Source organism: Melanerpes formicivorus, unplaced genomic scaffold, assembly GCF_026170545.1.
Source record: "Melanerpes formicivorus ecotype bairdi unplaced genomic scaffold, bMelFor1.0.p_v2 SCAF_7, whole genome shotgun sequence".
NCBI lineage: Eukaryota > Metazoa > Chordata > Aves > Piciformes > Picidae > Melanerpes > Melanerpes formicivorus.
In genome coordinates, this window is record NW_027142359.1 from 5580952 (window position 1) to 5608262 (window position 27311).

Below are 27311 nucleotides of genomic sequence, written 5' to 3' on the forward strand. Positions count from 1 at the left end.
ATCAGCTATTACATATCTTGGTCTACCATTCAAAGCAAAAAACTATCAAACCTTTCAGAGCTAACCGTTAAGAACCTTACCAACTTCCCACAAAGGTATACAACAAGTGCTGTAAGTGCCCTCCAGAGCCTGCATGTGCTTCTATTTTAAACTTATTTGAAGAGCTATGCACACATTTCCATCAATGAGAAAACACTGCAGGAATGACGACTCAGTGCAAACACTCCAGGATGATCACAGTTCCATGAATAACCTAATTGTTCTAGCATATTTTAAGTAGGGTTGAGTAAACACTGGCTCAATGAGTTTACTTAGAAACTAAACTGGAAAATTTGCAAATTTTGATAGTCTGCTGAACAGCTTCTCACAGAACAGAACCTCCTGGACATGCCTTGTGAAAACAATCAACTTTATCATAGAATCACAGAATGGTAGAGGTTGGAAAGGACCTCCAGAAATCATTGAGTCCAGACCCCTGCCAAAGTAGGATCACCTAGGGCAGGTCACTCAGGAGCACATCCGGATGGGTCTTGAAAGTCTTTAGAGAAAGAGACTCCACAGCCTCTCTAGGCAGCCTGCTCCAGGGCTTTGCCACCCTTACAAGTAAAGAAGTTTCTCCTCATGTTGTGGTGCAACTTCTGTGTTCCAGTTTGTATCCACTGCCCTTGTCTTATCACAGAACACTACTGAAAAGAGAGTATTTTTAAAGTATTCTATTGATGTTCATATCTCTTGTGCATATGTACATTAACAACAAGTCCAGAGGAAGAATTACTAAACATGAAAAGATCTAACAAAAAAAAACCCAAACCTGAAAGCCCTCTAAAGTAAAGACTATATTATGCATAGACTGATTTCTTGGCTTGCTATGAGTGATTCCAGAAAAGAAAAATACCTTTCATTAATACTGCAATACTACTTGAAAAACATACATGCTTCCATGCAGAGACCCACTGCAGAACAGGACATTTATTTCAGAGTACTCCTAGACTTGCTTTATGTAGTGTGAATCTTAAACAGTAAAGAGAATGGTGAGGTGAGGGATGTAAGCAAGGTGTTATTTATCTCACCCACCTCTGGAAAGCAGCTCTTAAAAAATAAGTTTTATATGGTGTAAATTACTGCACAAACCTTAACATAGTAGCATCACATCCAGGCAATTTCTGGACCTAATTCCCTCTTTCTCACTTAATCTGAACTAGATGACAAGTAAATCCACTGCAGCACCATGAGTTACATCAGAAAATGGGACAAGATGAGAATCAAGTTGTGTGAATCATCTGGGAATACTTTGTCCTTCCATAGCTTACCAAGGAGCTGCACAGCCTGAAATACTGCATTCAGTGCTCTTAAGCAGGGTAAACCCTTTTATACTCCTGAGGCAATAAAAGGAATCATACAACACAAACAAGAAGCAGTTTAGTCTTTTATCAAGATTGTGACCCAAAATTAATCCATTAAGAAGCACTGTGTGAAAACCACTGTCTCATGAATAACATTTTATACCAGAAGGTCTGGCAGATGGAAAAGTTCAGAGCCAGTTTAATCAGCAACATGCCCATCTCTCCGTTCCATCTTCCCAGCTACCAACCTACATCTGAGAGGGGTTACATTCGTTCAAACACACACAATTTAATGATCAACTCATTGCTCGACCTCTTTCAAAATGAAGAGGGGTATAAATAGATGAAATTCTTCAACCCAGAACAGCCACACAGCAAAAGCTGTTCATAGGAAAGGTCTGCATCCTCGAGAAGAAGCAGAAAACATGAAAAATTTTCTCATCTTTCTGCTCATTGCTCCACTTGCTCCTTCAGCTTGGGCTGAGAAGGATCATTCCTCCTTTGATTCTGCTGTATCTCCCGAGACAAAATCTAGATTTGCCATGCTAGATGATGTCCGAATCTTGGCCAACGGACTCCTCCAGCTTGGGCACGGCCTGAAAGACTTTGTCCATAAGACAAAGGGGCAGATGAATGACATCTTCCAGAAACTTTACATTTTTGATAGGTCCTTCTATGAGCTCTCATTGCAAACCAGTGAGATCAAAGAAGAAGAAGAACTGCTCAGACAAACCACAGCCAGACTGCAAATCAACAATGAAGAGATAAAGAATCTCTCGCAGGAAATGAATTTAAAGATTGAAGACCTCATACAAAACAAAATCCAGCTGCAGGAGCAAGTGTGGGGACTGGAGGACAAAGTCACTAAACTGGCCATTATCCAACCTTCGATGGAAGAGACAAAAGAAATTTCTTCACTCAAAGTAAGTAGACTTGTGAAAGCCCCTGACACATAAAGCCAAAGTAAACTGTAATGCTGTTATCAGTAGTTAGGCAACAGAAGCTCAGGTCACCCCTTCCTCTCCACTGTGGCATTTCTGTGTATTTTGAGAAATAAAAGGTGTCAGTGTCTTTACCTGACACATGGGTTGCTTTGCAGTAGAATTCCCCAGTGAAATCAGTGAGAAAACTGAGAAACTGGAAGGCTCTGTAGATTTCTTTTTCCAGCTGTAGAGAATTCTGTTAATAATGATTAAAAAGTTTTGCAATCAAGAAAATTATGATCTCTAAGCCTACAGCTTTGTACATCACCATCTCGTTACAAATCAGTGAACCAGGAACTGCCTGCTCAGCATAAAACCAGAAATCTGAAACCATTAAAAAGGTACATCAAGGGGGTTGGAACTAGATGATCTTTAAGGTTCCTTCCACTTCAAGCTATTCTATGATCTATAGTACACATATGAAGTCCAGAACCTTGCAAGCACCTTGAAAATGTTAATAGACTTAATGTCAAAACATGCAAGCCTTCAGGTGGGTTTCTTATGGGCCCCTCATTTCAAGAAGGGCATTGAAGGGCAACAAAGCTGCTGAAGGGTCTGAACAACAGGCCTGCTGAGGAGAGGGTGAGGGAACTGGGGTAGTTCAGCCTGGAGAAAAGAAGACTCAAGAGAGACCTTCTTGTTCCCTACAACTCCCTGAAAGAAGGGTATAGCAAAGTGGGTGTTGGTCTCTCCTCCCAAGGAGTAAGTGACAGGACAAGAGGACAAGGTCTCAGGTTGCACCAGGGGAAGTTGGACATCAGGAACATTTCTTCATGGAAAAGTTTGTCAAGCCCTGGAACAGACTGCCCATGGCAGTGGTGGAATCCCCATCCCTGATGGATTTAAAAGCCCTGTATGTGGGGTGCTGAGGGCTACGGTTTAGTGGTGACCTGGCAGTGCTGCATTAACGATTGGATTCAACGATCTTAAAGGTCTTTTCCAACCAAAACAATTTCATTATTTGATGATTCTAAGTACTAATTTGCAGCTCATGTGAGGAAACACTGGCTGTTTGTGTCAAAGCAGAAAGATGAATCCAGAAATCCCAAATCCCAAGCTAATAGTCTAAACACTGGTCCTGTTTTTTGACCAGTGACAGTTTGAACCAAGGGCCAACTTCACAGAAGATAATTTTGGATTGATGTGAAAATGGAAGGGAAATAGTAGTAAGAAAAACGGTCTTAAAGCTGACAGTAGTTTGTCTCTAAAAAAGCCAAGCCTTTGGTTCAGAGACAAAGAAATTCAACCCTTCAGAGGTGAAAAAATGCTACACCTCTCAAACCTGGCCTCATGACAAGACTTAGGGCAGCAGTGCCCCTGTGAAGGTCTTCTGCTGCTTCTAACTGCAATCCTCCTCCTTTCCTGTCCTCAGGCTTTTGTGGAAGAGCAGGACAACCACATCAAGCAGCTTCTCAGAATTGTAGAGGACCAGCACACACAACTTGACAGACAGCACAATCAGATACTGGAACTGGAGGACAAGGTACAGGAATCCTCTCTTTCTATTTTCAGAATCTGTTGTCTCTTGCAACACTGAAGGTACCAATGGCCTAACCACTCATCAGGGTCAGCCATCCCTCCTGCTCACAGTTTGGGGGTGTGGAGGAGGGTACCTTTTTGGGGTGAGATACTGCCATGCTGCCAGGCTGGGGCTATGGCCAGGGCACACTACATTTAAAGAGCAAGTGTCAAGAGGATGGGGCTAGATTCTTTCTCAGTGTTGCCCAGTGACAGGACAAAGGGCAGTGGGCACAAACTGGAAACAAGGAAGTTCCACCTAAAAATTATAAAAAACTTTTTTTACTATGAGGGTGATGGAGCACTGGAGCAGGCTGCCCAGAGAAGTTGTGGAGTCTCCTTCTCTGGAGAGATTTCAAACATGCCTAAATATCGTGATCCTGGGCAAGCAGATACGGGTGCCCCTGCTTTAGCAGAGGGGTTGGACTGGATAATCTCCAGAGGTCCTTTCCAGCCCCCACCATGCTGGGATTCTGTGATTCACACAGTGCCCAAGAAGACAGCTTTGAAACACTGTCTATCAACACTGGCTTGCTCTATCTTCTGACTGATAATGATATTTTTCCTCTTATTATCCATCATATTATTCTCCTGTTGGTCTCCTAAGTATCATTACTTTCCACCTCCTCCTTTTTTCCAGTATTCACTCCAGGGGGGAACCATGTTCTGCAGGTCAACATGTCGTTGTAACACTGGATGTAACTGATATGCTCATATTTAATTTAGTCCTGAGAGGAGACTATGAAAGGAAAATGCATTTCAGCCTAAGGAACTGAATTCTGTGCTTTTCAGATGGCGGTATTATTTGTCTAAGTGATGTCACCTGAGGAAATACGTTAAATCTGTTTGCCCATTAAGGTGCACCTCATGAGAATGGGTCATTTACTCACCTCATGAATCCTACCTTGTTTCAGCAGAGGCACAGCTGACAGTCATGCAAAAGAATCCACCACTGTGGGTCTGAAGTTATTTTTACTTTGTGAATTGGGCATTCTAAAGGATTTACATTCACAAGAAAGAAATATTCCCTGCATGACATTCTTTGGCTTGATACATGAATCTCCTTACTTCAGTGCCTTGGGAAATTAACAGCCTATAATGATGGTTCTTTCAGCTAAACCACATAGAGCTGCAGGAACTGGCAGAGAACTCCTTCACGGGGGAGCAAACCGAGCCAGAGGCTACCCTCTTTCCTCTGCACAACACCACAGCTGGATCACACACACCTGATGGTGAGACCTTCTCTCTTAGACATGACTACACAATACACTGCACTCACTCTGTAGATGGTCTGGGTTGGTTGTTAACAGCAAAGGATGAGAAGCCAAAGATTCTCATGTTACATATATACCTGCCCCAGCATAAGAGACAGGGAACTGCTGGAACAAGTCCAGAGGAGGGCCACGAAGATGATCAGGGGGCTGGAGACCCTCAGGCTAGATGAGTTGGGGTTGTTCGACCTGGAGAAGAGAAGGGTCCAGGGAGACCTTAGAGCAGCTTTCCAGTACCTGAAGGGGGACTACAAGAAAGCCAGGAAGGGACTTTTTATAATGGCTTGTAGTGACACATGAGAGGGAATGGATTGAAGCTTGAAAAGTGTAGATTTAGACTGAAGATCAGGAAGAAATCTTTCCAGTGAGGGTGGTGAGACACTGGACATGTTGCTCAGGGAGGTTGTGGATGCCCTCTCCCTGGAGGTGTTCAAGGCCAGGTTGGATGAGGCTTTGAGCAACCTGGTCTAGTGGAAGGTGTCCCTGCCCATGGCAGGGGTGTTGGAACTGGATGATCTTTAAGGTCTCCTCCAACCTAAACAATTCTATGAATCTACGCACAGCGTTAAGGAGTGAGATGTTCTGCTATGGCAAAAATGTTATCATCTCCTTAGCCCCACTCTGCACATAGTTGCCTCTGGGGTGGCACGCAGGAACAGCGTCCAATGATGCAATAATCCTGCCCTAATCTTCATCCTCCACTCATCTCTTGTAAACACAAGCTGCGACCAACACTTCCGCTGTTGCCAATGCCTGTCTTGGAGAGTATGAACAGAGAACTGATTTACTTCACACACATTAATCAGGAGGTTTGGAAGAGCTTTCTTTAGAGTTGAAAGGCACGTTTGAACTGTGGCAATGGAAATGGTATTGGGAACTTTACAAGGGTTTGGAAAGTCCAGTTGTAGGCCTTATAAACTTTCCAAGATTGAAAACTTGCCTGACTTCAAAAATCTAAGTGGTCCAACCTGCCCACTACCTGGCAGCTTTAGCCAAAGCCCAAACCAGTTTGTCCATTTCACTTACCAGAGAATCAAATTACCACAAAGACTATTCTAGTTTTCAGTTTGGCTCTACCCCATTTAGAAGTTCAAGTCATGAAGCTGTTTGACTTAACACTTATCAGGTGCAGTGCAGGATTTTTAAGTGTCTGTTCTTTGCCTTCCTAGGTGTCACTCCTGACTGCACTGCTCTCTACAACAGCGGTGTGCGGGCCAGTGGTGTCTACACTATTAAGCCCAATGGCTCAGAAGCTTTCAATGTCTACTGTGAAATGACATTTGGTAAGATGGCTGTGCTAGCAACAGACTCATTTTCACATAAGCCAAAAAGCTCTGTCTCATCCCGAAGTGCATACATTATGTATCCTCTTGACTTCTGCTGGCCTGTGTACTTTAAATGCGGGTTTCCCACATCCTGATGTCTCCTCAACACTTTACTCACTTCTACTGAGGAAAGGACTTTCACTCCTGTGACATAAATTAAGTATATTTAAAAACCCCAGCACACTTAGCTATAGACAAAGTTTTGTGTCACACAGGTCCTAAACTGCCATGGACCAGGATGCATACTACCTACCCAAGTTCTATCTGTGTAAGAAACCCATCTGTCTGGTGCTTTTGCCACTACCCTATGTGCCACTACACATTGTTTGGCCAGTTCCCTGCTCTGTCCACAGAGCACCCCACAGCACTGCTCTATGCATGTTCTGCTCAGCTCTCCACAAAATCCCTTTACCACCTCTACTCGTGGTACCACGTGGCATGGCTGTGTGATTTGTTTGAATGTGTAAACAGAATAGCACAAGATAGCTCTGTGCAAAACCCTCCTTTGCTTACATTTGTTGAAACTAGTAAAACAAGGGTGTCATGACCTGGTCATGAAAGCCCCCACAGTATCTCTAATGTGGACATGGCCTCCAATGATTCATATCTTCTGTGGAGTTCCACTCCCAGCAGACAGGCACTATCAGTAATGACAATCTGATTAAATGTCTGGAACGTTTCATATCTCTCTTTTTTATCATTTTGCCTATGTTTGTGTTTCTCAGCTCTCACAAACAAGCAGAACCCAGTTAAGGCAGCTTAACAAAACAAGTCCAGGGAGCTGAATCACCTCAAGTGTGCCAGAGGCAGCCCAGTGGCCCCATGGCCTGTTTAGTGGCATTCCCCTGAACTTTTCATCAGGCCAACTCATTTCACCTCAAAACTGGAGCCCCAGGAGTGCACCCATGGGCAGCTAACAAGTCCTAGGCTAAAATGTGCTGAGCATTTGCTATCTGTATGGCTGAGGCACATACACTTGCATGCAGGTGTTGTAAAGTAAGAGGGAGTGGGATTCATATGGAGACCCCTTCACTGCAAGCCTGTTTTCTTGTTCACTGTGGTGGAGAGCGAGTTCACAAAGGGCAGCCAGAGCAGAGCAGTCTGCAGGTCAGGGTTGCAGCCACTGCTCTGAGGGCAGCTGCTGGACATGTGCAGAGTGCATGATTCCTTAGCTGACTAATTGCTTAGCTGAATAGAGAAAAGCAATAACATTCCGTATGTGCCAAGAACAACGTCCTCACGTTGGCACCCTTTGATTGGAACATGCTGCAGAAACCGCCTCCTAGATATGCTGGCACCTCTCCTTGGGAAAAGATTTTAGCTTATGTATGTGGTTGGATTTTACTGGTTAAGGGATTGATAACAAAGAATACATAAACAGCCACTCTGAGCAATAGTTATCGGGGGTTGGGGACTTAGGTCAGGAACAGCTTCAGTTAGGGCTCCTAGCAACCTTCTGTGTCTGTTAGTTTGCTATTTCTTCCTGCAAGGCCTTCAGTGCAGGGATGCTGCAAGGGATATGCTCCATGACTTCTGTTAGCTGCTTCATCCGTTAAGGGCTTCTGGGACTTCTTCTGTAAGTGGGACTCTTAGACTCTAATGCTAGGTATTCTACAACACAACAGTACAGCATTTCTGGAAGGCCTTCTGAGATTCTCTGCATTTCTGGAATCTCATTGTTATATGGCAATGGGGTTTGTGCCCTCATTCGTCACCCAATGGCCCCCAGATCAGGGGAAGAACAATGGGTCAGCAGCTGATGGGCTCAGTTACTTTCCATCTACTTTCTAGTGCTTTAAACACTTCAACCAGGCTTCTAATTTACTTCTTCATATTCACAGGCAGTTCCTGGACAGTAATCCAGAACAGAGTGGATGGATTGCTAGACTTCAACCAAACCTGGGATGCCTACACAAATGGCTTTGGCGACCTCAAAGGTAAAAATACCTCTTTTTTGTACCTTTTCTTTGTATCAGTTGATTTGAGAAGCTGAATCTTCTTACTGAAAGGTGTTCACATGAGAGCAGACAAAACCTGCAATCAAATCTGAATATCTTACCTAATTCCTAGAAAACCAGAAGTGTTCACCAGGAAAAATAACTCAGTAAAATTCTCCAAGACACAGTTGAAAACTTTGTTTAGAACCTTTTGCTGAGGCAATGCCAGAATACCTTAAATGCTACTTTAATTACTGAGACTTTTACTATTTATTATAAAAGCACCTCCCAAAGCCTTTAAAATATAGAAAAACACAAAACCTCACCCAGTTGCTGTCACTACTTTCTCTCAAGATTTCTACACTCTTGTTTCCCTTCAAACAGCCACACCAATATTTCTAGCCTCAGGAGAGCCCAAGGCTGTGTGTGCTCCCCTGCACAAACACTTCCAGCTTCTCCAAGCAGTGGCCAATCCCCTCCATGGCTGGATAGGGTGAGGAAACACCCACCTTCCCTTGTTAATCATCAACTCCAGAGAATCTATAGCACCAAGTGCTGCCTACCAGTCTCCCCCTCCCCATCCAGAATACTTTCCCTATTTTTTTATACAGTGAGATGAGCCTACTTTGATTTAGAAAACATTTTGACTTTTAGGCACAACACAGATCACAGCCTCACCCATGCTGGCAGCAATATTGAGGTGGACTCATTTACAATAAAGAGCTGTGATACCTCAACTTTTCCCACATTTTGGGACAGTAGTTCACAACTGAGGTAGAATTTTACCTGTGAATGCTCAGTTGCTCCTTGACTCCAATTCCCATATTTGACACCACCATGAAGCCACATCTTTACAGTGTCAGAAAGATTTGGCAGAGGATCTCATTACTCCCAGCTGTGTCCTACTTAGCTCTGTGCTGCATATCCCAAGGTGATAAAATCTACCAGGCTACTGCTCCTTACCTGTAAATTGTGGGAGCATTTTACTCAACCACCTTGTCTTCTACCGTTTGAAATGCCACCTGCATGTGTGGCAGTCCCAATGCTCTATGTGGCAACTGCCTATTGCATGCTGCTACCAGCAGCACTAACAATAACCTACTCAATGAATAAAATTTATGAAACTAATTAAACCAATTATCAAGAATTTTAGCAAAAGAAAAATTCTGAAGTCAAATTTGCTTCATGCAGAAGGGTAGTGAAACCTCAGTTTAGTTCTGCAGCTCCTCCCTTAAAAAATACAATTGCAATTAGGTTTTATGTATGTCATTTGCTGCATTTGTCACACAGTTCCAATTAGGAGTGTTTTAAATGTCTTGGGCTCCCTCTCAGAGTTTCACAAGAATTGGGAAAGTTAAGAGAGAAACTCAAATTCATTTATATCTCTTGCTTTTATTGATCACTTGTGTGCAATTAAGAAGAAGTAAACAAAAAGATTGTAGCAGGAGACCTCTGGAAAGATCAACAGTCCCCAGGACCCATATTATTGATTTAATTAAAGCCATGAATAAATCCCTTTAAACACTGTGTTTCCACACATACTACCCACAGGTTACCTGTAAAAACAAATTCAACAGCAGCGTGAGCAATATGGGGGTTGAGGCAAAGTTTATCACATCACCCCTTCCCCAGTGACTCTGTCCCCTACTCCTCACCTCTGACATCTCTAGGTCCTGACACTGCACAGGTTATGTGAACACAGATTTTCAAATACTGGTATTTTAAAGGAGAATCAGCTCTCTGAGATATGCTTAGAGATATGAAAAATACCGTAAATACCACCAAAATATCAGAAGGCTGCAGCACCTCTCCTATGAAGACAGGCTAAAAGAAATGGGGTTGTTCAGCCTGGAGAAGAGAAGGCTCCAAGAATACCTTATAGCTACGTTTCCGTATCTGAAGGGGACCTACAGGAAGGCTGGGAAAGGACTGTTTAGAAGGGCCTGTGGTGATAAGATGAGGGTCAATGATTTGAAACTGGAGCAGGGTGGACATAGGGAGGAACTTCTTCACAATGAGAATGGTAAAATACTGGAACAGGCTGCCCAGGGATGCAGTTGAGGCCCCAGTCCCTGGAGACATTCCAGATCAAACTCAGTGTGGCTCTGGTCAGCCTGATCTAGTTGGAGGTGTCCCTGCTGACTGCTGGGGGGTTTAACAAGATGACCTTTGAGGGTCCCTTCCAACCCAATGCAATCTGTGAATCTGTAAACAGCATCTATTGCCTCTACCTTTGCAGAGGAATTCTGGCTAGGCCTGAACAAGACCTATTCCATCACTAAACAAGGGGACTACATCTTACGGATTGAGCTGCAGGACTGGAGAGGGAACAAGCGTTACATCCAGTATGCGTTCAGCCTGGGAGGACCTGAGACAGCCTACACTCTCCAGCTCCAACGGATCTCCGGGAGCATCCCTAATGCCCTGCCAGAGCAGACAGAACTGCGCTTCTCAACTGCAGACCATGACGTGGACACCATAAACGACTTCAACTGCCCAGAAAACTACCTAGGTATCAGTATGCTGGGTACTCTCTGTCCCATGATGATGGTGGGATGCTTTAGTGGGTAGCTGGGTTACAGTTGGACTCAGTCTTAAAGGTCTTTTCCAACCTTAATGACTCTATGATGATTTGCCTGGCTTTAGAAACAAAAGGATGGCAGCAGCACCTTTCTGCAGCAGCAGCTATAACAAGGCATCATGGTGAGGCTGTACAAAGACCAAAATCTGAAACAAAACTAGCAGTACAGGTTGAAATTCTTTACAGTGAGGGTGGTGAGACTCTGGAACAGGTTGCCCAGGAACATCATGGATGCCCCTTCCCTGGCGGTGTTCAAGGCCAGGTGGGATGAAGCCTTGAGCAACCTGCTCTAGTGGAAGGTGTCCCTGTCTATGGCAGGGGGGTTGGAACTGGATGGTCCCTTCCAACCCAAACCATTGTATAAATCTATGAAATAAGCCCCCAGGATGCGATTCTGAGCTATGAAGCAAAGACAAGCTCTTCCTCTGATGCCAGGTGTGGTGTGGTAGCCCTAGGCTGGATTGTTTAATTCCTCTTTGCAAAAAAATAATAATAATTAAAAAAAAAACCAAACCCCACAAAAACCCAACAAAAATAGCCCCAAAATGGAAGACAACCTGACTCTTAACTCCATTTTTACTATAAAGCAGAAGAGTGATGGGGAGTTTCCACTCAGTGGGAGATTTTAACTGCTGTCAAGTATATGTGCTGTAATCATTCTCAGAAGAGCCTAGAGATGTGAGGCTGAAGACATTCCTTCCTAACTTAGTTCTAGAATCCCTAATTCTTTGCTTTTACAACGCTTTTCTGGTTTTCCATGGTTTACAGAAACAAAGCAAACAACTGACAAAGCAATTAATGATTAAACCACAGGATACAGAACTGGTCTTCAGATACCAGCTTCATGCAACAGAAGTTTTCTAGGGCATTCTAGGCTTGAAAATTGTTAATGTCTGAAACAATGCTGAGAGATATTACTCAGCTCTAGTGACCATAAAGCAGGTGGCCAATGACTTCCAAAAGAGCTGAACTTTCAGTTTTAGCACAGAATCACTGCCAGTCCTTTGCAAGTAGAACTGGGCTTGCAATTCAACCTCATGGTTAAAGACACCAGCAAAACAAAAAACCCACCACCACAACCCTAGAGAATTTGTTTACTAAAGGTTCTTCAGCCTCTTGTAGCTGCTGAGATTTAACTATTTGTACCTGAGAAAAATATCAGCCAAGCAAAAAGTTAGTTGTAGAGCATTATGAGAAACACGGAAGTGTGGAGCTAACTTTCCAGTGTCCCAATGCAGTGGCAGCATCTGGGAGGCACAACTTTTGGTGCTAGTGTAAGTAGGTATATGTGCAAGCACAATTTCATGTGGCTGATTGCCACTTCTGCTGAAACTGGTGCAAAGAAGCTTTATATCACAAACAGGAGCTGCCCACTAAGAGACTAAGCATAACATCTAACTGACATTACAATATTTTTCCTTAGGAGGCTGGTGGCACAGTGAATGTGAGGAAACCAATCTCAATGGGAAATATGTAGCACCAAGGTCAAGAGGAAGACTAGACAGAAGAAAAGGCTTATACTGGAAACCTAAGAACGGAAGATACTACTTGCTCAAGTCAACCAAGATAATGATACACCCAACAGATCTAAAAAGTTTTGACTGAATGTTCATCCTGATGCATTTTCATTCAGAACACGTACACTGAGCTTCACTATACCACAGAAGTTCACAGTCAATAGCAGATGCATGCCTAAATCCATACACTTCTCTAATGTCTTCTCTAATACCTAAACCCAAGGCATTTGTAATGTTTTTGAAGTATGTTTGGTAAGAAACCACATTCCCTCTAGCCTCAATGTCAACGTGCTGTAACTTTCACAGACCTTCCCTCTCCCCAAGGAGATGCCCAGGAATCAACCACCAATTTGTGTACTAGATAATATTTCCTGGGGAAATGGATTTTCAGGCTGTTGCATTTGTTTCTGGGTTGTGTAGCAGGGAACACAAAAAAAGTTTCAGTAAATGAAGGGCTGACAAAATCCTACAGAAGACATATAAGTATTAATCTACGGGGTGGGGGAATATACATTTTTGTGTTTTAAAGTAACTCTTTCGATGTTTGGTTCATGTTGTTGCTGTGGACTGTTTCTATCCAAATGGAAGATGGCTAATTTCACATTTTAACATTCTGTGTATTTCCAGACAAATTTTCAGGAGTGTAGCTCAGGCCAGTCTTCACTGAAGCACTGCCCTCGCTCAGCGATAGGTGTGTGCACACACATCATGTCAGCCAGAGCACAGGTTTCAGCTTTTAGACATCATTTGAAGAACGAAAACTATGCTTTCTTACTGAAAGTTGAGAGCTAAGCTTCAAAGCTTACTGAAATTAGTAAGAGATCTTCTCACCTGAAATGCAATCAGAACCACCTCTTTGTGACCTTTTAGTACACCTCATTAAAAAATTAAACGAAAGACCAAGTGAGCACACAGCAAAGCACCTTTCAAATAGAGAACAGTTGCTTGTGGGGGCAACGCCAACGGAGTGAATGGCACAAAGCAACAAACCCTGCAGACACAGCCAAATTGACAGCATTGATCCTGCTCCTGAGAAGACATTCACACCTGTGTAACTTCAGCTGCAGAATACTCTAAGGCAGAAGGACTAGTGACATGCTTGGGTGTGGAAGTGTTGACTGACACAGCCCCCAGTTCTGCAGTTACACTGAGTCATATTGACTTGTCTATCTTACCTAACCCTTGTACAGTTCCAGGTCTTGTTTTTTTTATCTCAACATTTGCAACCAGACAGAAAATGGTTTTAAACTGTAATTTGTCAGAGTGAAACAACAATGAACAAAATGTGCTAATTATAGAAAAACTGCAAAAATATTTTTACTGTTTGTGGATTTATTACAAAGAAGAGACCACAGGGTGCTGCTTATTTGTACTGCTGTATTGTAATGTTTAAATACCTGGCAACCCTTTAAAAACCGAGTAAGTAGATAAATAAATCAACCTTTTGGAATTACATGAGATGTGGAACTTAATCATAGAATCAGTCAGGGTTGGAAGGGACCACAAGGATCAGCTAGTTCCAACCCCCTGCCATGGGCAGGGACACCTCACACTAGATCAGGCTGGACAGAGCCTCATCCAGCCTGGTCTTAAACACCTTCAGGGATGGGGCCTCAACCATCTCCCTGGACAGCCCATTCCAGGGCTTTACCACTCTCATGGTGAAGAACTTCTTCCTCACATCCAGTCTGAATCTCCCCACCTCCAGCTTCATTCCATTCCCCCTAGTCCTATCACTACCTGATATCCTGAGAAGTCCTTCCCCAGCCTTCCTGTAGGCCCCCTTCAGATACTGGCAGGCCACAATTAGGTCACCTTGGAGCCTTCTTTTCTCCAGACTGAACAGCCCCAACTCCTCCAGTCTGTCCTCATAGGAGAGGTGCTCCAGCCCTCTGATCATCCTCTTGACTAAACTCTTGTAAGCTTTGGTTTATAAAATCTGGTTTGTATTTATCCAACTTTTACAACAAGCTGTAACAGATTGGGTGAGTAATTTGGTGAAATTACTCATCTGAAGAAGACAACTCCACTCAGAAGTGCGATGTGTTCAAAGATCACAGATACTGTGAACAAGCATCCAAATGAATAGTGGTACATATAACAATGAAAAGAAATCTGCTCCCTGCCTGGGCTTAGTTAGAGAGGTTATGGTTGTCCAATACACTTTAGAAAAGTTTCTTATCTTCCACATCCTCAGAAGACTGGTTTTTTTTTTGGTAAGAATTGTAAACAAAGACATTGTTTGCAAATGAAAATAGAAATATGAATGAAGGGTTTATGCATTTTCTTCCTTTTTATCCCCCATTTTAAAGAGAAAAAGTCACTGAAAGTGTCAAAATGTAATAGAAACAGTAAGAGAATGATGACTTTAGCAGACAAAGAAGAAAAGCCTACATAAAACTGAAAGGAATTACCTAAATTGCAGTGCAAACTTTGGGAAATGGAGAGACCTCTCTTACTGTGGTCCTCAGGCCAAGTTTTATGCAAATATGTTTGTCTCTTCATGACTGTATTTTCTGCTGTGTTAGCCTGGACCCTTTTGGTGCTTCTGGCACAGTAGGTCTGATACAGCAAGTTTTGCAATGAACCAGATGATAAGGCAGGAATTTCTAGATTTGCCAGACTCAGGCCCTGAAATGTGAAATATATTTCAAAACTCTGACCTGTATGTTGTATTTGGAACATAGACATCCCTGGCAGGAAACTCCAAGATTTCTCTTGTCGGTCTAACTCTGCTGTCAGGGTAAAGTTTGACTTGCAGCAACTCTGGAGTTAGGCAGTAGTGTGGATTCTCTGGAGCTGGAGATATGTCTATCTTCAGTTGAGCTGCAAGAAGAAAATGAGTTTATTAGAATAAGTAGAAGTTAATTTACATTTTAAAAAAAGGCATATTCATGCTCTGTTTCCTCAGTTAATCTCCCATATATTAATTGCATAAACAAATAGATAATACATTACAAACAACATGGATTTGTTACAAACAATTAACAGTGTATCAAACTGATATCTAAAGACAATTAGGGTAGCAGATAATAAGAAGTAACAGGAAAGATAAATCTTAACAAGCCCCAAAGGCTGTTGTCATATGCAGGCTGGGGAAATAGAGTCTAGATAATGCTACTGTGAGGCCCAGCCATTAAAAACACCACTCAAAATCTCATTAAGAATCTGGCCTATCAAACTGGAAGGATACATCAGGAGTTGCTGAAAGCTAGTCTGCACCAAGATTATTGATTAGTTTCCTCAGTAAGTCACCAGATAGTGCTGGCAGGACACTTAGTGTGGGGGGGATAACACCGAGGCCAGAATGATTATCAAAACTTGAAAGACAAGAAAACTGGAGAAATTACTTCAAATGACTAAGGTGAAACATAAGAAAGAGCAAAGGACTTGCATTGAGGAGGAACCAAACACATAAAATAATAACTGGCATGGATCAGCTCTGTAGAACAGGGCTGGGTGACAGCAGTGACAATAAGCCAACGTCCAGTAGAAAGCTACAACCATTCCAAAATATATTAGGTGCAGTGTCATGTGGAGACAGATTTGTTGGCTCTGCTCAGCACAAGGCCTTAGGAGGAGCAGCATGACCAGTTCAGAGCACTGTGCTTGAAGAAAAGCATGCACAAACTGAAGAAACTCAGCAGACAGTAGCAGATTGAAAATCACCACCTTTGAGGAAGGGTTGAAAGAGCCCAAGATTGGTTAGGTTACAAAATGGAGGCAGAAAAGAGTGAACTAATAACAGTATTCAAGGACTTGAAAGGTTGTGATAACTGCCCTGAGGCTACGACAGACCATAATCAGATTGATTTGCAGCAAGCTAATTTTGCAAAGTTTTCTTAATACCTAACCTCCCTACAAGGCCAACTGAGAGCTGGGAGAGAGGATCGAAGGAAGTGGTAGGATTGCTGTCATCAGAGCTTTCCAAGCGCAGGTTAAGTAAATATTGTCAGGAATAGCACAGGTCAGGGACCAGCGATCCTTCACTGCTGCTGTGCCAGCCTTTCTAATTTCCCTTTCTTAAACAGAGGTGGAGTCTGATCCTGTTAACCAAGTGGGAGCCAGGACAGAGATCTTTTCCCAGCTAGAGTGGCATTTTACTCAGGGAAACAGATGCTCCCTAGCCCCTGCTTGGTACAGGAGCTTTGGGATTTGAATCTCCTTCTTACAGCTGCTACTCCCAGGAGGATGACAGGAGCTGCATGTGCACACACACCAGTGAGAAACCTGCCAAAACACCACTTTCAGTGCTTTTGGTCTACACCAGGGATGCCTTCTTACTGTTTTTTTCATCTGTTTCAAAGATGGGTGTCCCCTCTCTGGAATTGTTCAAGGCTGAGGTAGACAAGACCTTGAGCATCAAGTAGAAGGTACGCCGGCCCATGGCAGGGACATTGGAACTAGATGATTTTTAAGGCTCTTTTCAACCCAAACCATTCTATGATTAGGCAGGACTAACCAAATACCCTTAAGCCACAAGCCAAAAGGCTCTTGTTCACTACCTGTGATAGGTCTCAGTCTCCGTAACACTGATGATGGGCGCCTCATGTCAGCAAGGAACTTGTAGAGATCTTCATCGCTCAGGCGATCACCCTCCTGTTGGATGGGGGAACAAAGATGGGTTATCTACACAACCCTTCAGGACTCCAAGAAAATTAATAAACCATCTCATACCACAGTCTCTTTCCTCTGATCTCAAAACCTCCCTTCCCAGAACAAGGTGTTAATATTAACATACTAAATTACAATTCATTTCTCCATCCCATTTCCTTCTTTTTTCCCTTATTAATCATCACGTCAGCTGCAGGAACTTCTCACTGCAAACCTTTTCTCTCCCCATTAATATTATCTTTTCCAAAACTGAGAATGGCTGTTGAAAGATTTCCCCCAAATATCCAATTTTTAGCAAGTATAATAGTTTGAAGAAGTATCTGTCATTCAGGTAGTGATCCTCACTCCTCCTCCTCTGTCTTGTCTTTGGTATGAGTCTGAAAGAGCCTTAATCTGCTGGAGAGGTGTTAAGAAATGGTGAGAAGTGGAAGGAGTCTGCTGTCAGCCTTCCTTGTGCCACATTCTAGTAGTTCAGAGTTTATCTCACTTTGGAAGCAGAGAAAAAGTGACTCTGCCACCCTTTAACTGTCCAAAAGCACAAAATACCTGATAACTTTGTAGCAACTCACAATATGAAAAAAAGAAAGGCAAATGGAAGGAGAAAAAAAGCTGGTTAGTATTCAACTAATAGCATTCAATGGGAGAAAAGGAAGGTGGATACAAAATAAAAGACAGGGAAGAATCAGAAACTTAAAATCTTAAATTATTTGGCAATTTCTAATGGGTAAATTAATAAGACAAGGGTTTTCAAGGCTGCTAAGTGAAAAGAACCTCAACAAAGCAATTAAATATATGCTTCTGTACATCATAACTTAGTGCCCAGGTATGGGCTGGTGCATAACACAAAGCGAGATGCAGTGCATGGTCAATGGAATGGCTGCATTAGCAATGCTGTAATACCTCTTTTCTTTCCACGTTTGGAGTGAACCAGTTACAGAACTGAATTTTATTAATATCCCCAAGTGAAAGGAACTTCCTGTGCTGCTCTGTGTCACTGAAACCCCAGGGACCCCATTCACAGAGTTTCAGTCATACTGAGTTTCAGGAAAGCGCGGAGCAGCAGAAGCATGAGTCACCCTCCACTTGCATGGTTTGCACTGGAATAACTTGATGCCCTTGATGACATTTCTCCTTATTTACACTACTGTATTTAAAAGCAGATTTTGGCTGGCTACCCACAGTGAAAGTGGCACATAACCAAAACAAACAGAAAAAAAAACCCAGAAGTTAACCAACCTTCAATATATAGAATCAACATTTCTGTATCCCAAATGATGGAGAAATCAGTCCCAAAAATATCTGGTTGCACACCTTTTAGACACAAAGGTGACACTGAAGTAACAACTGTCCTTAACCAGATGTGGCATTAAGCAAACCTTAGCAAAAATTAATGAACTGAAACCATTTTCTAAGCTTAACTAAAAATTTTATTCCATTTAATCACATTTTCTACTGCTTTTCAGGAAAATCCCAAACTGTGACTAAGAAGATCTGCCACTCAGTAAAGCAGTACCAGAAGTACTTTGTTTTCACCAGATTCTCTGGATGTGTCCAGAGGTATGATGCCAACCTCAAGCCACATTGACAAATCTGCTTCTGAGCCTGCTGATACCTCAAAGGGATTATCCTTCACCCAGTGATACCAAAAGGAGTGAAGTGACCACCATGATCCAGGCCATGAAACTCCTAGGCTAGGACAAATATCTGGAATACTTTTTTTGGCACATACTAACCCAAAGAAGTTATCCCCAGGTTCTGTGAGCTTGCTCCCATGTGCATTTTTCCAAACATGTTTATCAAAAGGCTAGGCAATGATTATTCCAATGCATGTTAGAAAAATTTGGAGCAAACCAGAGTGGTGTTCCTCCTGGGGTGACCCAGTTGTGTTAGTTGGAGCGGTTAAGTTGCTATGCCATAAAGATGCTTTATCATTTAAGTCAAATCCAGATAATAATTTCAAATTCTATGGTGTAATTATTCACAGTAACTTATTGAAGGAATCAATCCATGGGACCACTGCTGGCAGAACGAAACACAAGAAACTCCCCTGTAAATGTTCAGAGATCCTGTGAGCAGGGAACAGACACTTCCTCCACTGAAAGCACCACAAATCAGTTGTTGAGGTATAAACAGACTTCACATCATCAAATCACTCTGTCCCAAGGTGCAAATCTTTAATTAGAGAGTCACAGAATCCCTACATGGTGGGGGCTGGAAGGCACCTCTAGAGATCAGCCAGTCCAACCTCCCTGCTTTAGCAGGTCACCCACAACAGGTTACCCAGGTTCACAACGTCAAGAAGGGTTTGGAATCTCTGCAGAGGAGACTCCACAACCATGCTGGGCAGCCTGCTCCAGAGCTCTGGCACCCTCACAGCAAAGAACTTCCTCTTCATGTTCAGATGGAACCTCCTGGGTTCCAGTTTGTGCCTGCTGGCCCTTGCTCTGTTGCAGGGCACCACTGAAAAGAGTCTGCTCCATCTTCTTGCCCCCCACTCTTTTAACTGTTGGTCAGCATTCAAAAGATCCTCTCTCAGTCTCCCCTGATTAGACAGCTTCATACAATACCTGCTTAAAGAAGTTTGTCACTGTCAGAGTAGCTGGCCTAAAGCTGGTCAAATTGCAAGCTTCATCTCCACTTGTGGTCCTCTCTAACGAGCGTCTCCCAACAATACTGGAATTCCTCCTCTCTGACCACGATCCTTTACGTTCTTCAAAGAATAAAAAGAGGAAGGAATTTAAAAATAAAAAACATACTAAAGAGGGAAAACAACAGTCCAAAGAGCCTGCCCTTGTTCCAGGCAGGATTTCTACACAAGAAGATAGGTGCTGCACTTGGAAATTATGCAATGAGCATGATCGAAGAGGTGGTTATGCTAAGACAATCACACTCCTGAGGCATCAGGAGGCTATGAAGCACAGCTGACTACTTCTGCTCCTCTCACAGCAACCTCACCCCAGTGCCTTACTGCTATTATAAAAGTCTTTATTGTGCAGAGATTTATGTATTTCTCTTGCTCTGAAAGATGATGAAGTTGGCAGTTTTGGGGATGCTGAAGAGCAGTTTCAGATGAGCTATGTGGTTCACAAAGATTAATCCACTCCTTTGGAAAATGTTCATCAGCCTGTAACGCTCTCTCTGTCTTAGAAGTCTGCTTTTAAATAATATAACAGATGGTTTGCTTATAAAATCCTTGAAAGATAAATCCATTTGTTATCATGGACTTTGCTGTTGTATTTCAACCATGACCCAAGACAATCAGGAGGCCTAGGGCAGGGGGAAGAAAGTGATAGAATGAGCAAAGGTATGAATCAAGGCTTCAGTAAACTCTGGATTTGTCCACATGCCCTCAACACACTTGTCAGATACTGTACCTCCTGTGCCAACTTCCACTTCGGTGGAATCTCTTTCCAAGCTTCCAGCACTGCTCACGATGTTCATTAGATGGATGGCTGTCCAGGCGAAAGGCATCCGATACTTGCCCAGTCTTTGGCAAAACTGCTCTGCCTGGCATTTCAGTTTCTCCAGCTTTTCCTTATTCTGGGAAGAAAATATTCAATCCAAGAGAAATTAAAAGGAGAGGAAGAAGAACAAAGGTTTCTTGAGCACAATTAGAGACAACGGTATCTTTTCCAACTTGCAATGACTTTGTGTTTCAATAGCACCTTCTAGAGGAGGACTGCTAAGTGCTATCCACATGAACTTCTGCTTCAAACTGCCAACAGGCCACCAGTACCAGACAGAAGGCAGCCTGGCAGTCAGAGCAGCTGGCTTCATGGTCTTAAGCCTCCTAAATAGCCTGCCAAATCCCACTGAGCTCATCTGCCCACTGCCTTCCAAGAAAAGATGAATTTTACTCTATCAAGTCTGAAGTGGCCTTTCATGATGTGATTTTACGCAGCAGGTGCTCAGATCATCTAGAAATGCATGGAAAACTGGAAACATTCCTCAAATAAGCACTACCATACTTGTTTTGTTAGGGAAAAAAGGGATATTAAGGAGCAATATTTTGCTTCAGAAATGTTGTTACCCACAGGTCTTTAAGAAGTCCCCAGGCAGGGGGCTGGATAACCAAAGTGAGCGCTCTGTTGCTCACATTCCTCTAGGTCAGGACATGCTTATGCACCTTGCTGGGAAGGAGATCTTGAAAAACCACCTTTCCAAATACATTTCCAAGCGTCCTGCAAATCCAATTCTAAAATTTCACTCAGGCACATGTTAACTTTTTGATCACAGGAAATGTAGCATTTCACTTTTGTTATCAATAAATCTGAAGTTAAAAATACTAATTTTCCATATTGTGGTGCAGTGATAAAGAAAGAGAAAGACAAAAAAATTGTCAACTTCTTCATCTGAAAATATATTAGAACCTTAGGAAGGCAAAACTTCATTAGAGTTTGATCAAAACTAACAAATAAACATTCCAGCTTCTTTGAAAAACACACAATGGAAAGCCTCTGCTCACAAGAAGGGCTGGCATCTCTGCTCTGCCCTTCATCCAGTTCCCACTATTCCCCTTTGGTCTTCACTTGGCTCATTCCAGTTGTACAAGAAATTAGGAATAATTTTTGAGACTCAGAAAAAGTCTCTGAAGGAAGGAATAAGAATCAGTCAAATTAGGGCTGGTCCATGTCATCTACTGCACCTTAAACTGCCCAGGACTTTGCTGCAAAGGATAATGCCCAGCTGTTGTAGGAAGGAATTAAAGGAACATTGTTCATGAAAAAAACTAAAGGATAAAGATTTTAAAGTGCCCATACCATATATGAAAATGAGCAGCTTCATCCTGCTGCAAGTGTGGGCCTTCTTTACAGTATTAGGGGGAAAATATAGTCAGAAAATAGCAGAAAAAAAGAAGAGCTAGCAATGCACTGCAGTGCAAAAGCAGGCCTGATGGAAAATCTCCTGTCAACGTATTTCACCCACTTTATAATCCTTCTAGCAGTAGGTGGAGCTACTGAGTGGAAGGTTAAGCCGCAGAAGCAACAGAGAAGTTGAAATTTTACTGCAAATCCACATCAAAGGCTGCCTTCATATGACCTACAAGCACACAACTGATCCTTTGGGACAGGGTATCACAGATGACTGAGCTTGATGGTAACACACATCTCCCCTGTCAGACACAAAAACTGATGACCTTTAACTATTCTGCCCCAATAAGGCACCCAGATTCAAGGGTCTCTGACTCTTTTTTGGCCTTTAGAATTCTACTAGATTCTTAATTAAAAGTGGAGCCTTTTAATCAGAAGATCACAATTGATGGTTGTTAAGTCCAAGGTAGAAGAGAATAATGTCCTTACCTTTGCTGCATCAGATTCCTTAAAAATCATATAAGGCTCTGCACACTCCCCAATATCTCCCTGCTGTAATACTTTTTCCAGCTGAGAAGGGAAAATGAACCATTTTAAGGACATGTAGCCAGCCAGGATTGTTAAATTAAACAAACACTAGGAAGTAAAATCATCATTTCCAAAGAGTTAAAACTTGGATTTCCCTTTGTAAGCCAAGGAACAAGCACCGCACTCAACTTGTCAGAACCATTAAGTTCTCAAATCTCCAGCTATAACTGAATAACTGAATCACTGGTGTAAAATGTATGTTCAAAGTGAACACTTTGCTTTGGTTTGATCTGGTCTAGAGCCACTTTCAGCTCATTTTTAAGTCTTTAAGATACCTTTCACTGTCTTCAGCATCATTATTTTCAGAATTCTGTTCTTCTTTCTCTTCTCTACAGCTACTACAGCAGCACAAAAAGGTGACTTGGATGCATTCAGCTACCAAAAGCACTACTTTAAATCAATGTATTTTTAAATCAAATAATGAAGTAATCAAATAATTAGTTAGCCCAAGAGCTTCTGAAGTCTCTGGGTAACACAAGACTGCTTAACATCCAGCTTCTGATAGAAACACCTTCCCTATCACATGCATGAAGACTGTTTCTTTCAGAAATATCCCAGTCCTCCCTCCCATTTCTGCTACTATGCACATGCTGCTATTAGATTAGACTATCTTCAGATTTCTCCCATGCTTATAAAGTGCCTTCATCCTTGTTTACTAGTAGAACTCCACGAGGTTATCACAATATAAAGAACAAAACAACTCTCCTTCAAACCTTGCATACCCTGGTGAGTTTACAGTAGCAATAGGAGCTGCCTGAAAGGTGGTTTCCCAGTGAGTAAGAGTAAGTGAGAATTGACCCATCAAGGCATTCTGTGTATCCATCTTACCTACCCCTGACTACACCCTTTTCAGAGGATGCTCCAACAGTACTGAAAGCCTTATTCACACCTGTTTAGTCATGCCACAAAGCCTTAATTCCTTTTCAAAACCTTATGTAAGAAGCAGCTCCTGAAGAACTTGCACAAGCCTTAGTCAACAGAGTTGACAGCTAGCAGGCTGTCACCACTGCCGGGGAACTGGAAGCATGTCTTCAAGTCCCCTTTTTACAACAGGATGATTTTTATGCTAAGACGAGCTGGCAAAACTGATTCAAAAGCCAATCTGAACTAGAACCATTAGTGCACTCATTGAATCAAATGAATAAAGAGAAAAATTACTTTTACCTTTGTATACTTTGTTCCAGGACTGACCAATGTGGCATTTTATTTCAGTTATGGATCTCAGTCTCCTAGCAATTTCAATTCTTAAAGACATTTTGAAATCTGGCTTAAGGGTATATATCATTCTTGAAATGAGATCCAGATCAATATGTATTTTTAAATCACTCACTTATCTATCATCATCTTAAAAGAGTCAGCACATTGTTTCACATGAAAACCAAGGTCAAGCCCCAAAATGCTGCTTTGTATCAAGCAAACCTTTGTGCTCTTTTCAGGTTTTCAATAATAAAATAATGCAGATCTCCACTGAGCTGTTTCTGTTACAAAGGAGGCAAACACACTAAGTGAAAATATCTGAAATGAAACAGAATTCTCTAGTGCTGGTGCCTATGCTTTTGAGACTGGAATTCTACTCTCAGATGGAAATAAGAAGTCAGAAGCCAGTCAGCCAGATTTGTTTATATTTTAGCTTTAAAAAGAGATAGTGATAATCTACGTGTCTCTGGTGTTTCTTACCTTTATTACTAGAAAGACATCTTGAGAGGGGTAAGTGATTGAGAAGATGGCAGACCTGGCCAGGGTGGATATAGCAGCAGGGGGGACATGTGGACGCAGCATTCCCTTCATTTGTTCAGAGTTTAAATCGAAGTAGAAATTCTCTGAAATCTAAGGAGGAAGTTGGGTGGTTTCAAGCATTAGTTACACTTTTTATTTCTGGTAAACTCTTCAAAAACACAACAGATAATTTGAAAACACAAGTGAAAAACTATCAACAGGGCCTCCTTTCAAACCATGTATAAAAACAAAAAGAACAAAGAGCTTTTCATGGAGAAATCAAGGCAGGGCAGCGGGAAAGAAGAAAGGAAATGGAGCAAGCAACCCACACCACCCATAAAATCTTCTCCAGCTCCTGCAAGGTAAGTAGTTTCATCCCAGAACTAGGAATTACAATTGCTATCTGAATTGAAAATACCCAAGCATTAAAATAGAAAATGATCTTTAAGATCAATCACAGAAAAAAAACCAAAACCAAACCAAACCAAACAACCCTGAAAAACATGTTTTGGAAGACAGACATTGAGTTTCCAGGCTGAAACATCAAATCCTCAACTGCCTCAAGGCTTCAAAGCCCAAAGGAATGTGAGCCGGTTATCAACACCAGAGGTCACTAAAGAACTTACAACATTAAGAGCACAGTGGGGGAAAAAAAAAAAAATCATAGAGTAATGAGATGATAAAATCAGCTTATGAAATGTGATTTAAATATTAAACAAAGTTCACATAATATTCCACACACTCTTATCTACATAACTTAAAACCCAATGCATTAAATTCAAGTCTTAAAGAGATAAATGTCAAGATGCATATTTTTAACATTTTTATCTCTACTGCTGCTAATATCTTGAATCAGGAAAAGCAAGAGACTCTTCAAATATTAACTACAGAACATAAATAGAGGAATAAATGTATTCTGCATTTCCTGTAACTTAGGTCTTGGAAAGACCCTCAGTTTTGTTTTGATTTTGGCAACATTAGCACGTAGGACTTCCTTGTGCATTATTGAAATGCTACCTGGACAGACACCAAGCTGAATCATGAAAAAGGGATTAAGAAAGTCATAAAAACTTAATCTAAATAAAAGGTTTCAGTTACTTAAGTTCTCTCTGGGGAAGAGACTTTTGAAAGCCAAGATTAGACAATATATATATTCTGATTTCAGGCACTCACATATTGGATAATATTTTTAGAAAAGTGGTTATACTTCAACCATTTTACTAAGCAGTAGAAGAACACCACACAGAACGGTTCAGGAAATACCTTCATCATTTTTCCAATAACTAGTATATCACTACCTTAACACAGATTTTTTTCCAGAACTAATTTCTCTCCCCCACACACTTTTTTTATACATGTTTTCAATGGCAATGACATCACTCAGGTAACTAAACCCCTACCTTTTTCTTTTCTTTAACGTCGTACAAAGCCAAACTTGCAAAAATGGGCTCGATTTCTATTTCAAATCTTGAAAGAAAGAAACACATCCAATCAGTTGACTTGCATTACTTACCCTCTCCCCAAATACTTAAGTGATGGCTGACCACTATTAATCTATGTCAAGAATAGCTGAAGCAACCTAAGGGCTTGCTGCTGTTGCAAAAGGATCTTGCTCCCCTATCTTTCCCCAACTCTTTCTCCCTCTGCATGATTGATCTCTGCTCCCTTCCACCAGGACATGCATTGGTGCTCCCTAGGCCTTCCAAAAGCCATTTCAACTCACTGACCAAACAGAAAGGTTGGGATTAGGGTCTGAGGACATAAAACATACTTCTGCAGAGGCTTTTATCTTCCTCCAAGTGTTGTTTGAAAGCTAAGCAAAGCAATCTAACAGCTTCCTTAAAGGGAGAGGAATTATTAATTGGGACAGCAGGACGACTTAGCTCCTCTGATTACCCTGAGAAGCTGCCCTGTGTGATCATGTACTGTGCTGACCTTATGACACTGCTAAATGGCCAACTGCTTCTCTCACCATTACTGGCCAGAAAGCTCCTTCCTCTGGAGAGTCAGGGATGGATATCTGGGCAATTTTCAACATTTAACTTCTGTCAGAAAACACCAGTGTTTCAAAAACTCTCTTAGAAAGGTGTCGTTTGCCTGCGAAACTGTTACCAAGTTCCTGTGCTAACAGAAACACTTCCAAGGACCACACTAACCTACCAAAAAGAGCTATACCTACTGTTTTAATCACCTGGGAGGATAAAGAAATTAAACCCCATTCAAAACCTACACCAAAGTAAGCAGGGGCTGGAATGCCATTCTCCTGTTTGCACAGCCTCCCCATGACATTAATGCCCAATCCATGGTGGGATACCCCCAGGGATCCAGTCTTTGAATGGAGTTCTCAGCTTTTCAGCTGGAACTCTTTCTGCCAAGAGGGCAAACAACACACAAGACTGCATCCCCAAAGGGCTATCTTGCCTAGTTTTGCAACAAAAGTGAGATGAACTTGAAAATAACCCTGCTTAGATCATCTTAAGCCTACTCCCTGGGGAAAGGACTATGTGCTTCTTTTTATGCCACTAAGAAAGCATGATCTTGGATGCTCAAAACTGCAACTGTTAGGACAGTATCAGAGATAACTGTGGTACACAAACAAGCACTCACCTGGGCAGATTTGCTATACATTTACAGTCAGCAAGAGATGTTTAAACAGCAGAAATCATTAATTCCCAGCATCTGACTTATTTATGCTAAAAGACACCATCCTTTGGAAGGAAGCTCCACTGCTACTCCATATTACGTTGTTCCAGTTCATAAAAGGCTGCAAAATCAGTTCATCTCTATGGCTATATTAGGTCCTGGAGTACTCTAAGAGCAGGAGATATGTCCCACACATATATCTCAGTTATGAGCCACAATGTAGTCTAACTGAAGCTCTCTAACAAGAAGGGTTGACCTAACTGAGGACACAGAAGATGAATACAGCAGTGTGGAAAATCAGTTTTGTACTTTATTTCTCCAAGGGAATAACAGTAAAATTTTACCTTGTGTTATTAGAGAAGAGTTATAGGCAATGAACCAGCTGCAGGTAACCCTATATTCAGGAGCTCCACTTCATTAAACTTGTTTAACAGGTTTCTATTCCTCCAGTTAATGCTTGCTAA

At 42.0% G+C, this 27311-nt stretch overlaps 2 protein-coding genes across 16 annotated transcripts in view; one reads left to right on the forward strand and one right to left on the reverse strand.

The window, feature by feature from the left end:
* DOCK7 (dedicator of cytokinesis 7) overlaps window positions 1-27311 on the reverse strand; it is a 123515-nt gene that overhangs the window by 63079 nt on the left and 33125 nt on the right. For all 15 annotated transcript variants that reach the window (XM_068140772.1, XM_068140770.1, XM_068140766.1 and 12 more), the window contains exons 8-14: window positions 25605-25671; window positions 24166-24315; window positions 22390-22470; window positions 20464-20629; window positions 19657-19799; window positions 16981-17074; window positions 15139-15301 (exon numbers count right to left, since the gene is read on the reverse strand). In XM_068140772.1, the coding sequence (XP_067996873.1) occupies window positions 15139-15301; window positions 16981-17074; window positions 19657-19799; window positions 20464-20629; window positions 22390-22470; window positions 24166-24315; window positions 25605-25671 (864 nt within the window). The remainder of the gene's footprint in view (window positions 1-15138; window positions 15302-16980; window positions 17075-19656; window positions 19800-20463; window positions 20630-22389; window positions 22471-24165; window positions 24316-25604; window positions 25672-27311) is intronic.
* ANGPTL3 (angiopoietin like 3) lies at window positions 1718-13928 on the forward strand. Its single transcript, XM_068140764.1, has 7 exons — window positions 1718-2266; window positions 3699-3809; window positions 4959-5076; window positions 6285-6398; window positions 8282-8377; window positions 10617-10889; window positions 12382-13928. The coding sequence occupies exons 1-7, from the start codon at window positions 1769-1771 to the stop codon at window positions 12561-12563; spliced, it is 1392 nt and encodes a 463-aa protein (XP_067996865.1). The 5' UTR covers window positions 1718-1768; the 3' UTR covers window positions 12564-13928.